Genomic DNA, 15,805 nt, shown 5'->3' with positions numbered 1-15,805 from the left:
AAAAGAAAAACATGAGGGTTTTTCTGTTCTTTGAAATTAGTTTGCCGGGTATCTGTTAGGAACTGTGATATTTCAAAGGTTTCAACCACCTTATCATATCTTATTTATAAACCCATTATATCTTATTCATAAAAACATCTATTGTGTTTATAAATCTTTGAGTTTGGCTATTGGTGTTCTTTAAGAAAGAAAGGACTCATATTGAAGCATAGATTGTAAAGTGAACACCAAGCTCAATATACAGGCCAATGTGCATTTCACTGACAGTTTCATGCCTTGTTACATAATGCATGTTTTAAGTCTCTGAAAATCAGCATTTTGGACTTGCTAGGAGGTAGAGCAAAATTCCCAACCAAAAAAATCTATATTTTCCTGGGTAAAAGAAGGAATACTGGCCAAACAAAGGCTGTAATATCTGCTTTACTATTAGGAAAATATCAAGAAATTTCAGTTCCAGATTATGGGCTTCTACTAAAGCTAAAAAAGTCACCTCTCATTGTCCCTGAGACAAAGAAACATCAGACTGCTCTGGGTCGTCTTACTCAAATGGGTTAGCCAAGGGATTTATGCAAATGCTGTTGAGCAGAGTTATGTGGACAAATATGACATCAATTCTCCCACTTCTGTACTTCCTCCTGGGTAACACATATTTAAGCATGAATGTAAGATGTCTGTGTAAAACCTTTGAAAGTCCAGGGAGGGTAGGAGAGATTATTTGGGATGTTTGTTAGGAAAACGTGCATTTAAATCATGTGTGTAGCAGTGAGAGCAGAGAGGGACCACCTTTTGGTCTACCAGCTAAGCCAGCACAGTTCAACTATGAACACCTATATCGTTTTCCTTTTTCTCCAGAAGAAGATAAAACTGCTTACTGGATGCAGCTCTTGGCACACATCTTTTTTCCTGACAATGGCTCAGTACTCTCTGGAAATGTAGTAATTACCACAGGCCGAAGCTGTGAGGGCAGTGGGCAGACAGATAGACACCATGAATGCGCCTTGTCTAGAAGTCTATGTAGCCTTCCTGTGCAAAACAGAGCAAAAGGGAATCAGAATATTAAAAATGTCAATATAGGCTATAGACACGCTTTAAATCAGCTGCAAGGTAAAGAAAATAAGGAAGGATACAGAATGGGAGGCATTCATCTGAGAAACAGATCTTAGGAACCGGTATACTCATGCACTCTTTAGAAATATGGACAGTTCAAAAGTAATTTTGAGACAAAGCTGAGGACTTGTGAATCCGAGCAGGAAGATGATGTGTATGAATGGAGATTGGATATACAAAAATCTTCATAGAAGCCCACGATTGCATTATTTACTTCTGCTCCTGAATAAACATTTTCTGTCTTGGTTCAGTAGACACACGGTTTTGCTCATTTTCTTGTTACTATGTATGGTGGACTGTTCAATATACTTCCTAAAAACTGATTTACACTTTCAAATATGAGTCATAAATCGACTTACTTCTATTAGATCTATTTTATGAAAATGACATGTCATATTAAACAGGTCTAAGACCAAGAAAGAATCTCTTTGAATGTATAACTGTTACCAGACCCAGCATTCCTGCCTCCAAACAATTGACTATGATTACTAATTGAAAATAGAAAAATTATTGCTGTTTTTCACCTAACCTTGAATCCTGAGTGCAGTTTTGGGTACGGCAACATAATATATAAAGTTATTAGATAGCATCCAAAGGAGGGCAACAAAGGTGGTGAAGGGCCTTGAGGAGAAGCCGTGTCAGGAGCAGCTGAGGTCACTTGGTCTGTTCAGCCTGGAGGAGACTGAGGGGAGACCTCACTACAGTCACAATTTCCTTGTGAGGGGAAGAGGAGGGGCAAGCACCACACATCACTCTGTGGTGACCAGTGAGAGGAGCCATGGGAATGGCCTGAAGCTGTGTCAGAGGAGATTTAGCTAGGAAAAGGTTCCTCACCCAGACGGTCATTGAGAACTGGACCAGGCTCCCCAGGGAAGTGGTCACAGCACCAGCCTGACAGAGTTCAGGAAGTGTGTGGACAATGCATATGGTGTGACTTTTGGAGATGGTCCTGAGCAGGGTCAAGAGTTGAACTCAATGATCCGTGGTATTTTCCAACTCAGTATATTCTGTGATTTTATGATTTATTGTTGCAAATGTCTGCAAAGCAACTGAAGCACCAGAAATGTGGTCATGTAATTGACAGTGGGAAAACCACTTTCTGATTAAAAGTTTATTTAAGAACAAAAGATACATACATCTCCTGGTCCTCCTTCTCATTAATCATTTACTGTGAATAAGAAACCTTAGTAAGCAATTAAAATTGAATTTTTAATGAAAAAAAAAATGTTCCACGGAATGCAGTAGGCAAAAACTGCTATAAAGAGATAATCACAAAGCATAGATTAGTAATAAAGGTTTCATTTTATCACCTAGAAATTTACCACATACCTGCCACTGTTGCAAACAATCTAAAATAAAAGTTTGGTGATTCTGGGGCTACTACATGGATATTAATTATACAATTTAGGCTACTATTCATAGAATTATAACCACTGAGATGAAACATACTGACATCAAACCAAACTCTAATCTAGATTGGTCATTTCAGGTGTCATCTTTTTGTAGCTTTCTCGGCTTAAGAATTTGATCTGTAGTTTCCTTTTCTATTACATCATTCTTAGAAAGAATGGAAATGATAAGCTGACTATATTGGTTTTCAGTCTATGTTTAATTAAAAAGTAGTTTCCAGGATTTTCAGATAAGTAAAAAATACAAAAAAGGAAATTTTTTTTGTTATGTAACAAACTAGATAGCAAGTATCTAGACAGTAAATAATGTACTCCAAAACAGTTAAGTAGAAAATAAAATGGGGAACAAGGAATTTTCTCTGTACTCAGTCACACAGGTTTTTATCACCTTTGTAGCCTGGTGTCCAACCTAATTTTACATGAAACATTTCCATGTCCAAAAGAGTTTAATACTAATGACAAACATCATTTTTTGGAAGACAAAACGTAGCAAAAATTAAAATCAGCATGTGTATTTTACTTCTCTGTTTAAATGGTGACAATAATTGCAATAATCACAAGTCCTGCAGCCACGGCCATGCAGCGTCAGTTGAGAGCATCTTTAAAATGTTCCTTCTAGCACCCAAATGTAGACTTAGGTTTTCACTGTGGCAGATTTATCCCCTAGTCTGCAGCTGTCGGTGTTCAGGTACCCTAACGCGTGTTTTAATGCTGTGGACTGGATAAGGTTTTATTTGCAGGGAAGCAGCACCATCTATTGCAACCTGATAGCTTAGCTCTAGATGGTATAAAGACAGGCTTGGCCTGAGCCCAGCTTTCAACTCTTTCTTGCAGGCAGTTTTATAAATTTGTCCTTGTGCAGCTTCAAATGAGATTAGGATCTCACTTGGTGAGATTTGGTGGTGCAGGAACAGGGCTGTGTTCCATGCATGCACGTCTAATAAAAAGTCACATCTAAGAAACATAACTATTTACAAACTAAGATAATAAAATAGCATGAGCCTAGTCCTAAATAACTGTTGCTTTTAAGTGACTTTGCTGGAGTTTTCATTTCTGAAGTGGGAGGACAGTCAAAAGTTAAGAGCATATTTTACCCAGGTGATATTCTCTCAAAATTTTCTTCCAAAAGCAGCATTAAGTAGGTGTGCAGTACAGTATGTTCTTCTAATAATGACAGTGCTATTGTCATCCATCTATATTTCTGGTTCTTCTCTTTTTTCCAGACTGTCTACAAAGCCTGGCTCTGTTCCCAGTATTTTGAAGTCACACAGTTTCACTGCAGCAACAGAATTCCTTGCAAGCAATACTGTTTGGAGGTTCAAACGAGGTGTCCCTTTATATTACCAGACAATGATGATGTCATCTATGGAGGACTATCAAGTTTCATCTGTACAGGTATAGTAGAGAAAAACCAATTTCACTTGTTTTCTTAAGTCTAAATATCATGGATTTAGCTCCAACTCTGAGACCCTAAAGGTATTCCACATCAGGAAGATTTCTTGGAGGTGCTAGGATCTGAGCTCAGATCTAGTAATGCACAGTTATGATATAGCCTGCCGGTCATCAGCTTTACAAAACAAGATTTCTAGAAAAAAAATTATTCTGCTTATTTTTTACATTTAATAATTTGGTGAAGGATTTATTTTACTTCATGTCATGCAATACTCAGAGGTTGCATGTCATTCAATATTCAGAAAAAAAAGAGAAAACGTGCATCCAGTTTTTAGCATATTCACCTTTGTTTGCCTGCATTCTTATGCCAGATGAATCAAGAATCTGAAGCACAGCATTCAAAATTGTACAACAGCTCTCAGAAAGTGTTTAAGAAAACATCTTTCACTAGCAAATAAATTTAAGAACCAGTTGTTCACCTGTGAAGAACTTTTTTTGATTTTTGTTTGTTTTCCTATTGAGTCTGGTTACATTTTATGAATACTTTTTAATTGTAAAAGATATTGGTAATGTATATCTCAAGTACCACAGATACTTTTTTCAGGAATGGATGGGGATTATCCACACAAAATTTTAGTTTATACCAATATTATCTTCAGACTTATGGTGCCTAGACTATCATCTGAGAATCTTTAAGATATTTAGGCAACTTATTCCCAGTAAATTAATAAAAAATGAGTTTCAACACTTAGATCACTTGACATCCTCATCCAAATATCAGAAATTAAACTGTCTTCACCTCTTAATTCACCTCTGGAAATCTTGATAGTAAATAAGTTGTCTAAGGTAAGCTACTTAAAACTAGAGTCAATTATAAGAATCCATAAATGTTATATACCATCCTAGATGCAGGCATAAGGATTATGGCAACTCACTTCACCTTGTACCCTGTGTTTAGATTTAAGGTGATTCTGGTAGCAAGGCATTTACTGGATTTATTTTCCTTGGAAATTAAACTTATTGCACAAAATCAAGCAATATCCATCCATATACAAAAGAAAATATAACAAAAAGTGAGCTGAGTTACAATTTTGCATCATCAACAACATTCTTACCTTACTTCAATGCATTTTTTAAAAATTAATAGCCTTCCAATATGTATATGCAGTAAGCAAATGAGCATTATTTTCCAGTCTAAGGTAGTATAGTAGAAGTGAGAGACTTAGGGAAATTTTATTTACCACAAGTTCACAATCTATATGTATGTTCACATATATGCATGTGTATGTACACACACATGTACACAATGACAAGAAACCAAACCAACAGCAAAATCATCTTGGCATGTATTTCAGAAAATCTGTCAGGAAATACACATCCATCTCTTCATTTTCCTAGTATAACTCATAATCCAAATTCCTTCCTAAAACAAACAAAATAGATGATTTTGAAAAGATTACTGACATCTCCGAGTCTGGGATGGAAAAGCAGCTTTAGGGGAGGATTAAACTCATTTTGTTGCAGGTATTATTAACGTGGGTGTGTACACATGAGCTCTGTGACTAAGCTCTGCCTAGAGTCTTGTGTAGCCAGCAGAGCTGAGAGCCATTTAACCCACCCTGAGCAGGCCCCTCACCTGATGGGAGGACTTGCTCACGTCGCTGGCTGTTCTCTATTGCTGTAGCTGCTGCTAGACCAGGGTCTATTGCAGACACCAAAAATCGGGGTGACCTGAATCTCATCTCAGCTGTCCACTAACAAATATTTGGTTGAACTTTTTGTCCTCTCAAGCCCAACCCCAGCAGCAGCAGAGCAGAGCTTGTGTTCACAGACCCACAGGAGGCAGTGTGCTGACCCTAGAGAGTTGTGTGCAAGGGAAGATGTTGAGGACAGATATGAGGCAGCAATTCAAACTCTGTCTGGAATACGGACCCATTTTCACCCTTATTAAGCAGCAGCTCACTGTAAGAGCGCTTCCTGCCACTAAACAATGAAAAATTAGACTATAATCTTCTGCAGGAATAAAGAATTATACCTCTTTGCAGTTTAATGAAAACAGATTTATTTCATTCAAAGTCCAGTGAGCTCAACAGCAGAAAAAACACTCTACCTCAGCATAGCTTGTGACAGATAACTTGTAATCCTTTCGAAGAAAAAACAGCTCAAAGAAGGTCACCCATGTCTTGAGAGACATCTACTGCACTTTTTGTGTTTCCGTCTGGTATAGACCTTCTGAGATTTCTAGTTATTGATCTGTCTCTTCATTAAAAAAACACAAAAGAGTAAGGTAAAAAGGTATCCTTATATAATATTTAGATGTCAAGTAACAAGAGAAGGTATGCAAGGGATAGCTGATTTTATTTGGTGTTGACTACAGCCCAGAGCTCAGGATGAACACAAAAACATTGCCTGTAATTTTACAATTGCAGACAGGTAGAGGTTGGTGTGGCTCCATACCCCATGCTGGGAGGTGCCCTGGCAGTGGGAGCTGCCACCTCCCCTTTCAATCCGGTCCTACCACAGCAGTAAGTCAGAGCACAGAGATCTGCTGGACATGAGTGCATGCCAGCACTGGTGGACAATAGGGAATCCACAAATTGTTTTGTTTTTTTTTTTTTTTTTCTTTCAGACCAGGATTTTTTGTGGTGTTGGGGCCTGAAAAAAAAAAAAAAACTGGAGGCTGTAAAAGAATATAATAACAAGGGCTTTACCCTTCCTTGGAAGGTCCTCATGATGAGAAAACAGCATAGAACTATTTTTCCCCAATAAATACTGCAGTCATTGTTATATTTGTAATTAAGTTTAAAAGAAAATAAAGTGTGGTTTATAATATGTATTAATAACAAGTTATTGGAAATTCCTGAAGAAGTAACAAGTATTCTAGCCTGAGAATGTCTAACTTGATCACCTCCAAAAAAAGCCTATAATAGGAAAGGGAGAAGGCATGCTACCCTCATTTTGCATCACCAGAACTCATCTTTTGTAGAAATGCATTTGAGGATGTGGAACAACTGCAGTGCAAGAGAAAGTGCTTGAGAGATTAATCAAAACAATCAGAATCACAGTGTGGTTCTGATTGTGGAAATATGCAGTTAGGCAGAAATAATTTAGTGTTCCCTTCCTGCCCGCTTTCTTCCAGGACATAGAAGGAAAAAAGTTGATCCTTCCATCAGGTGCTGTGCTGTAACCCGCTGGTTTTCAGATTCATTAAAACTGGATGATTACTTTCAGTTTAGACCTTTGGAGTTCATATCCATATGAGTAAAGTTTCCAGTGGTTTCATCCAATGTTTCTTTTTACAGTTCAGCTGTCTAGAACTGCCCATGCAAACCAAAATCTCATTTGAGGGAGATAACAGTAGTTTTTCAGGTGTACATGGAAAATTACAGTGAATTAGTCCCATGCAAAATTCCAGGTCAAGGTTTTTACCTGTAACTTCTAAGAAAAGAGTGTTCATTCCAGCAGGATTGTTTTATATTGTAAATGTAGTCATCTCTTCTTAACTAAATGGGCTACAGCACCATAGTACCCTATGCCAACCACTGATGCACATTTGGTCTACAAAATTAGACTAGAGTGGAGGAAAATCCCTTCAGAGGCATTTAGGGTTGACATGAGATAGGTACTCAGTACCAGCCGCTTCATTGTACAGATCTTCTCATATTCCCAAAAATTACTTGTTAATACAGCCTGTTCTGACTGTTTGGAGAAATTGCTGTCCACGTGCCAAGTCTGGACCAATTTAGAGTGCAGACTTAGGGCTAATTGTGTCTTAAGGGCTTTCTTTGAAATGACCATGACTTATGGTCCCTTTGTGCCCTGTGGCATAACAGGGCCATCACCCAGCATCAAGTCTCAGGCCAGAAATCCCAGCCACATACTCACTCTCTCTATCCGTACAATAGATGTCATGGCATTTAATGGAGAAAGAGAGTTCCTCTTTGAAGGAAAGGAAGAGAATGTAGTGAGCAACAATAAGGCAGAGATGTGTTGCATCAACTTCTTCCAAAATTAGCATGGCATTCTTTAGTACTTCCTAAGAGCAGCGGCATCAGAACAAGTCTTCTGCCATCAAGAGGAGAATCAAATTTGTCTATTTGGTGTTGAACAGACTTGTGATGCTTTTCAGAAAGCGTTGAACAGACTTCTGATACTTACTCCTACAGAAGGAGAAAGTAAAGGGAGAGAAGAGGTAAGTAGACAGGTGATTCAGGTACTTTAAATCACTAATATCTTTCAGTTCATATTAATTCAGACTCCTAATTTTATGTGTTCTGATTAACCTCTCAGTTGTTTGGAACACAATGTGAACTAATTTTTTGGCAAATAACAGTAACATATGTTTATGTGATTCATGCAAAGTAACACTCACATGGAAACTCCACCTCCTTTAAAGAATTCACTGGAAATAACACTGTCAGTCATGCTTCATAGCACACAATAATGTTTCTAAAGACACAGTGAGAATTATTACAGAGAATTCTCATCAATCTGTATAAGTTTGATGACTAGCAAAGCTCAGCAAAAGTATTAGAAGAAATTCTGTAAACTGCAGCTTCCTCAAAGGGGGCAGATGTGTGACTGGGTTTCACCAACAGGTTTGGCTATAGTGTATCTCCTCCAAACAGATGCCCTGATTTCAGTGAAATTTGAAAAGCAATTTCCTTGAGAAAATGTGGTATATAGAAAGTAATACAATCTATCTATTTCATAGAACAATTCAAGAAGAGAAAATCACTCTGAATTCAATCTGCTTTATGTTGTTCTTGGCAAATTCAGAACCCCTATATATTTTATCCAAATTCTTTCTCTAAAAATGTCTTATCTTATAATAATGAGCATTTGCCTCCTGTCTGCACCTCTTAATAGGCTCTTAATAGGTCCTAAAATATCAAAATATTAAGCTAACACAGACAGCAGGATAAATCCCTTTTATATTTGATAAGTATGGTTTAAATCATTACTAGCCATGGATCTACTTACTGGGAAAATTTGACATGGTTTTTTCAGCAAAATCTATCAACTAAATAGCTCATCTTTTTGAGTCTAGTGTTCTTCTAGACTTGAGAATTGTGTCTTTCCCATGAATGAGATTCCATGTCATGATAGATTTAGTAGCTGTAAATATTCATCTCCTATAATAATGACTCAGACAATTTACTTATTGATATCTCTAAAGTTTCTATGGTGACACAGCCCTTAGATATGTATAACCCTCTCCTATCATATCACAATAATACATCCTTTTGGTCAAAGACTCTACATAAAGAAGCAAAACTGGAGAGGGACTTGAGAAAGACAAATGCTTTCTAGAAGCAAGTTTTCCTGTATCTCAAAAGTGTAGAGATAAAAATCTTCATTATATAGTTTTGAGAGTCAGCTGTCTACTCATCTTTCTGACTTGCAGCAGCTCAGTTTTAGAGGGGTAACACTGATTTACACCAGCAGCAGGAAATTAGTCCTATGCATAATTTAGGGAAGAAGTACATATATAATGAAGAAACACAATGAATTCTTGTTGGACATGGGCACATACACATAAGAAAATGTTCATGAGTCGACTATCTGAAATAATAACCAACATATAGTGATAAAAATTTCTTAAAACACAACACCACATATCTCCAACGCAGATATTTGAGACAATTGGAATTGAGTAATAGAAGTTAACCTTTTCAAAAGAGCTGAACAGTCTTAATCGCCAGTTTAAGAATAATCTGTTTGAATAAGAATAATTCATTTATCTTCAATATTCTTCTACACAAAATTTTGTTTCATTTTTTTGTAATATGAAAGGTATAAAATACATCTAATCATCATGATGTGTCACAGACACAGCAATTTAGAAATTGAGAAGACCATCTGGATAAGATCAAAAAGTTCTGGCTTCCAGATCAGTTGTACGAAAGCAGTGAAATCTATTCATATAATATCAAATGTGTCTCTTCACTTCCACAGTTGGAAAATGTTAATACTGAAATCTCAGAAATAATTCCTCAGAAACAGAAATGCCATGCAGAGTGCTGGCATTCACTGATACAATGAAGTCAGTGTTGGATGGATCACTCTTGGCAGACACTATTTACTTTGAGCTTCACAATAAAATGGAGTATTCAAAACTTCTGGTATACTACATCCACTTATCTTGTTTCAAGGTCTTTTCTTCAAGCACAAGAAGCTTCATATACCTCTCAAAAATAATCAGGAATCTATGTGAAAAATGAGCACAGGTTAGGGTTCTACAGAAAGCAAAAGAGGAAAAAGCATAACATATCATAAGATCTGATTTGTTTCTGTGGCTCCCCAAATACTTTTCCAGCAATGACAACACATATATCAACCAGATTAGTTTCACATAATGCGGAATATTATGGCTCCATAACTCTTTATCTACAAATAGACTAAGAAGCCAAGTCAGACGACCTGCTGCAGATTCAAATTCAGCCACAAGTGTCACACATCCTGACAGTGCTGAGGAGAGTCTTAGGAATGCAACCACTGCTTTTACGGGCTGTTTCCTGCAACTGCTCAGGCAGAAACCACAGCAGTCTCTGAGTTAGATGGTGTTCTAGCTGACCAGCAGACCATGTCTTTGTGATTTCAATTTTTGTGTAAGAACTTTTTTTGGCTTTGCTGCTTTTCCCCCAAGGCACATTCTATAAAGTGAATATGGTATTCATGCTGTCACTCCTTTTTCTTTCAGTCTGATTCAGCTAGGCAGGACTTGCAGGATTTCTCTCTTATATCTCCATTAACGATCTCAGTGGAACCAGTAACCTTAATACTTGCATCAGCATTAGTAACACACAGTCCCTACAGATGTAACTTCTGTGCTGATCACCAAAATGTTATTTTCATGTGGAAAAAAACCTATGTGATTACAAAGAAAAGAGAGAGCTTTTGCATGACCTTTCTGAGTGATAGTGTACCTGTCTGGAGAATGATTTGAAATCAAAAAGTCTCTTGGCAAATTCTAGATCCTTGATTATAATAAAGGTCCAAGTACCTCCGTATGGACTAAGTTTTCTATTGGTGGAACATAGCTGAGTGCTGGGAAAAGCTGGCTAATGAAGACACAGAACTGAGAATTTTAAGTAAAAAGCACTTAAAAAAAAAATTAAGTCAAGCCAGTAACAAGTGACCGATCAGCCTCAGAAATAGAGTTGCCAAACATCCAATTAATATAAAATAAAGATGTCTACAAACAACTATAAAGACAAGTGAGGAAGGGGGAAGCCTTGATAGTTTGATGGGTACAGATATCATTTGCATTTCTTATACCTATGTATTTAATATTTAAACAAAAATACCAGTCAAACAAAAGGGAGAGAAGCAAATGCACAGGCAGTGGAAGCAAGGACAGGTAACCCTGGAAAAGCATAGAGATGAAATCAGATTATGTAGGGATGGGGCAAGGAAGGTCAAGAGGAAGCTGGAACTGAACTTGTAAAGGCATGCAAAAAATGAATAAAAAGGGATTCTATACATATATTAACAAGGAAAGGAAGGCCAAAGAAGGCATATCCCCATAAACATTGTTGGAAAACTCAACAATGGATGAGGAGGAGTCTGAGGTACTCAACAACAGTTTTGCCTCAGTCTTGAATGGCAATCTCTCTTCCTATATATTTTAACTGGACTGACAGCAGGATGTGGACTGGATCTAAAGCCCCTCCTACTGTAAGTAAAGATCAGGTTCACACTCTCCTGAGGAACATGAACGTACACAAGTCTGTGAGACCAAGAAGTTACATCCCCAGAGACCCAAGGGAATTGGCTGATGTAGTTGCTAGGCCACACTCCATGATATTCGAAAAGTCATAGCAATCAAGTTCCAGGTGACTGAAACACAGGCAACATTGAACCCATCTTTAAAAAGGGCAAGAGTTAATAGGTCAAGGAAGAGGCTGGGAACTACAAAGCTGTCAGACTCACCACTGTGGCTGGAAAGATCATGGAACAGATCCTGTGCTAGAAGCTGTGCCAAGGCACATGGAGAACAGGGAGGTGGTTTGAGACAGTCAATATGGCTTCAACAAGAGCCAGTCTTGCCTGACCAACTAGCGGTCTTCTACAATGAAGTTATCTAATATATTTCTCAACAAAGAGATCAAGTTCCCCCTTTGTAAATTTGCAGATGAGTGGAGTGGTTGACACTGAAGGATGGGATGCCATCCAGAGGGACCTAAGCAAGCTTCTTTACTGTGAGGGTGGTGAGGAACTAAAACAGGTTGCCTAGAGAAGCTGTGGAGTCCACATCCCTGGAAGTGTTCAAGGCCAAGTTGGGTGGATCTTTGAGCAACCTGGTGAAAGATATCCCTGCACACAGCAGAGAAGTTGAAACTAGATGATATTTAAGGTGCCCTCCAACCCAAGCCATTCTATGATTCTAATAATATTTTGATAAAAGAACAAACTGGGTTTTCCTCTTTGATTTTCCAAGGAGATGTAGCCACATTACCTGGATTTCTAGTTGTCACACATTTGCAGACCTCTGACTTAATAGATGGACTAATTAGATCCAAGGGGTAAAAGTTTATATTTATGTCTACAAACGAGTATGTGGTGAAGAACACATATTGTGCTCAGTACAAAAGGTTTTACTGAATTCATCTAAATCTTCTAGACTGTCATATGAATAGAGGCTCTGCAGTTAATTGTTTATTTAATATGTAACTGCAAATTCAAAACCTAAATTCAATTGCTGAATTGAAATAAAGAGGAAATGCAATTTTACATTAAGGAACATGTTCAATTCATCTTTGAATATAGAGCTGTCATCAATTTATTTATAATTCAGTAAGTGCATATAAACTATTTAAATACCTTTTGATTGCCAACTTATATACATAGCTTTGATTTCAAAGGAATTCTGGGTTTTCCAGTAACAAGAAAGGCAGAAAACGTAGCTAGAAAAGTGAACAAGCCTCAGTGGGATCAAAGCATTAACCATTCTCCGTGTCTCTTCAATTACTACTAATCGTTTGAGCTGCTGCAGTTCACAGAACAAATCATAATTCCCTGCTTTGGGAGGCATTGCCTGTATGTTTAAAAACAGACTTATGCACAAAAGATGGGTCTCAGAAAAAAGACTGTTTTATTATGTGTTCAAGAACAATTGTCCAGAAGTTCCCAAACACAATAGAATTTCTTTTTTAAAAAGTGATTCTTTCAACCATAATCTAGAGTGAGAATAAATGATTTTCAACCTTTCGAATGCTGCATTAAGTTTCTGACTGCAGAAATGGAAAAATTGGTCAGGTTTAGCATAGGATAAACTCTGAATTTACAGAACATGAAATAAGTTGCTTTCCTTCCCGTATCTTTAAAAATTTGTTTAAATCCAAAAACAAATACAACTTTATTTCGACTCAGATATAACTTAGCAGAAAATTGTGTCAGCTACGTAAAAATCTGTCAACCTAGGCACCTTAACATTCTTAACATACCTAACACATTTTTTGTTTATGGAAGTAGGATTCAAGCAATTCAAGTTTATCATATTTTAAAGTATACTGCTTTTCTTTACAGGTTATTCCCAAAGTGCAAGAAATCTGATGCCTGGACGTCAGAATGTTGCACCTTAATTTCTTTTTTGAAAGTAATATTGTTGTTGCGATATTTTGGAGAAAATGTAATTATTGTTCTAAAAAATAAAGCTGCTTTCAAAATCACCATCCTAATATTTCATCCCAGATAGATTTTTTTTTTCCTGGAAAAGCCTAGTTCTACCACAGAGTATATTATTTACTGCAGAACTTAATCTAAGATCAGTTTAAAAAGAGAAAAGGTGTTTGTCCGTTATGTTAGACATTCTTGCATTTGAACACTAGTTAAATAGCCAAATTTTTTCATTTTAATTTATCAGAGGAAAAGGTATGTGAGAAGTAAACAGAACACTCTGGTTATGTTAATCTGCTGTATAGTAAGGCAGACAACACTGAGAATTTCCAAAAAGATACAGTTCCTCTTAGTGTTCAAAAAGTCATAATCAGGTCATTTGAACTCAGTAAAATTCAAAGGCAGAAATGGCCTATCTGTATAATAGGAAACTTCATTGGTGACAAGGACAGATTTTTTTTCACCAATGGGATATGTTGAAGGGAATATCCAACTGGAAGAACTCAGATGAGTTAGGATAAACAAACAGGTTCTGAACAGGTCTGTTTGGAAGTTCTTCCTGCGATACAGCTTAATTTACCTAGGTTTGAAAATTAAAATAGCCAATATCATCAGTGCATCATTATTTGTTATTTAATGTCTGTCTTTATATGGTCACATACTGAAAGAAGAATTTTTGAAGTCCAAATTTTGTGGAAACATCTGGGTTAATTAGCTCTTACTTCATCATTGTTTGTTACTTCCCAAGAAGGAAGAATTCAAATACCATTATCATTCAAATATCAATTGCTTTTTCATGTTGCTTCTTTACACAATCATGCTCAGTGTCATACTTCTGCTGAATGACCTTTTGATGCTGCTTCCTGTTGGATGATGCATATTCCTTCAACGTCTATAATTATACAGAATTACAGGACTTCTGAGGGCCTCGGTCTCACCCAAAGACGTGGATTCGACAGATTAGACTAAATGTCAGCTGTTCCTTCAAGCTACTATTTCTGCCAATCCTTGTGCCTGGTATTTATTTTTCTTTTGTGTTTACCCTACAGGGCTCTATGAAAACTATCCAACCAATGCAGAACCAGAATGCTGTGATGTCAGATGGGGACTATTATCAGATCATCAACCCAAAGGGACTATAAAAACAAGTGGCTCAACAATGTGTCACAGGACATCGCTCACAGTTTCATCAGCATCAAGACTGTGTAACAGCAGACTTAAACTGTGTGTTCTTGTATTAATTCTCTTACATACAGTACTTACAGTCTCAGCAGCACAGAACTCAACAGGACTGGGCTTTGGAAGCATAACAACTTTGGAAGATAATTCAACCAATGAGGAATAAAAGAAAGGATTCATCTTACATGATAGAAACACAACAGGCCCAAATTACTACAGTAAAAAATAGCAAGGACTGAGTGCTTTACCCTCAGAGCTCTTCTTGAATGACCATTTGGGTAAAATGAAAAGAATGGGCCGCTACCTAAACAACGAGGACACACAAATGCAGCTTTTTATTGACTAAAAGGCTGTTTGGTGACTTAACTTTCTCACACCATTTTATACACTGTGTTTTAATGTTTGGAGTTTCTTTTTTTTTGTTTATTTTTTGCACTTGTTAATACAGGATTTTATTTTTGGGACAGTTTCTCAAAGCTAAATTAAGTCTTTTCTCTGTCGATATATTTCTAGTCATTGTGTGTGTTCATCTGATAGTTCTGTCTTTTATGTCCTGTCAGTTTCTATTAGAGGAATGACTGCTATGATTTCATGACATAGCAAAAAAAAAAAAAAAAAAAAAAAAAAAAAAAAAAAAAAAAAAGGAAAAAAACGGGAAAAAAAAGAAAAAAAAAACAGGAAAAAACCAAACAAACCAAAAAAACCCCAAAAAAGCCCACAAAACACCCCAACAAAAACCCACAAAAAGAACAGCAAAACAAAATTTAACCAAAAAAGAGAAAAGAATAAGAAAAAGAAAAGAAAAAAAAAGCAACCACAAAAAAAACCCCAAACAAACCTTACTGTCCTCTTATCCATGGGAACCATTCATCTCCTTTCCCTTTCCCATCTACCGTCACAGACAACATACATTTGCTTCTGTCTGTGTAATCACAATGAATGGGTACACAATTCCAGTGTGCCTCTGCCACTGTTGCACAAAACAGTTGACTGAGCAAACCCAAAAGGAGCATGAAGGGGGTTCCTTTTAGCTGAACAAACAAGTGCTCTCCTTACAAGGTGGGATCGGACAGTTAAAAAGTATAAAGAAATATATA

General features: G+C 36.9%; 1 protein-coding gene across 1 annotated transcript in view; it reads left to right on the top strand.

Moving 5' to 3' along the window:
- Positions 1-15,311, top strand: part of NALF1 (NALCN channel auxiliary factor 1) — a 435,811-nt gene extending 420,500 nt beyond the window's left edge. The window contains exons 2-3 of the mRNA XM_063149647.1: positions 3,740-3,911; positions 14,579-15,311. Coding sequence (XP_063005717.1) covers positions 3,740-3,911; positions 14,579-14,874 — 468 coding nt within the window. The 3' untranslated portion in view covers positions 14,875-15,311. The remainder of the gene's footprint in view (positions 1-3,739; positions 3,912-14,578) is intronic.
- Positions 15,312-15,805: the final 494 nt, after the last annotated feature.

Source organism: Melospiza melodia, chromosome 2, assembly GCF_035770615.1.
Source record: "Melospiza melodia melodia isolate bMelMel2 chromosome 2, bMelMel2.pri, whole genome shotgun sequence".
NCBI lineage: Eukaryota > Metazoa > Chordata > Aves > Passeriformes > Passerellidae > Melospiza > Melospiza melodia.
This window is presented reverse-complemented; position numbering and strand designations above follow the sequence as displayed.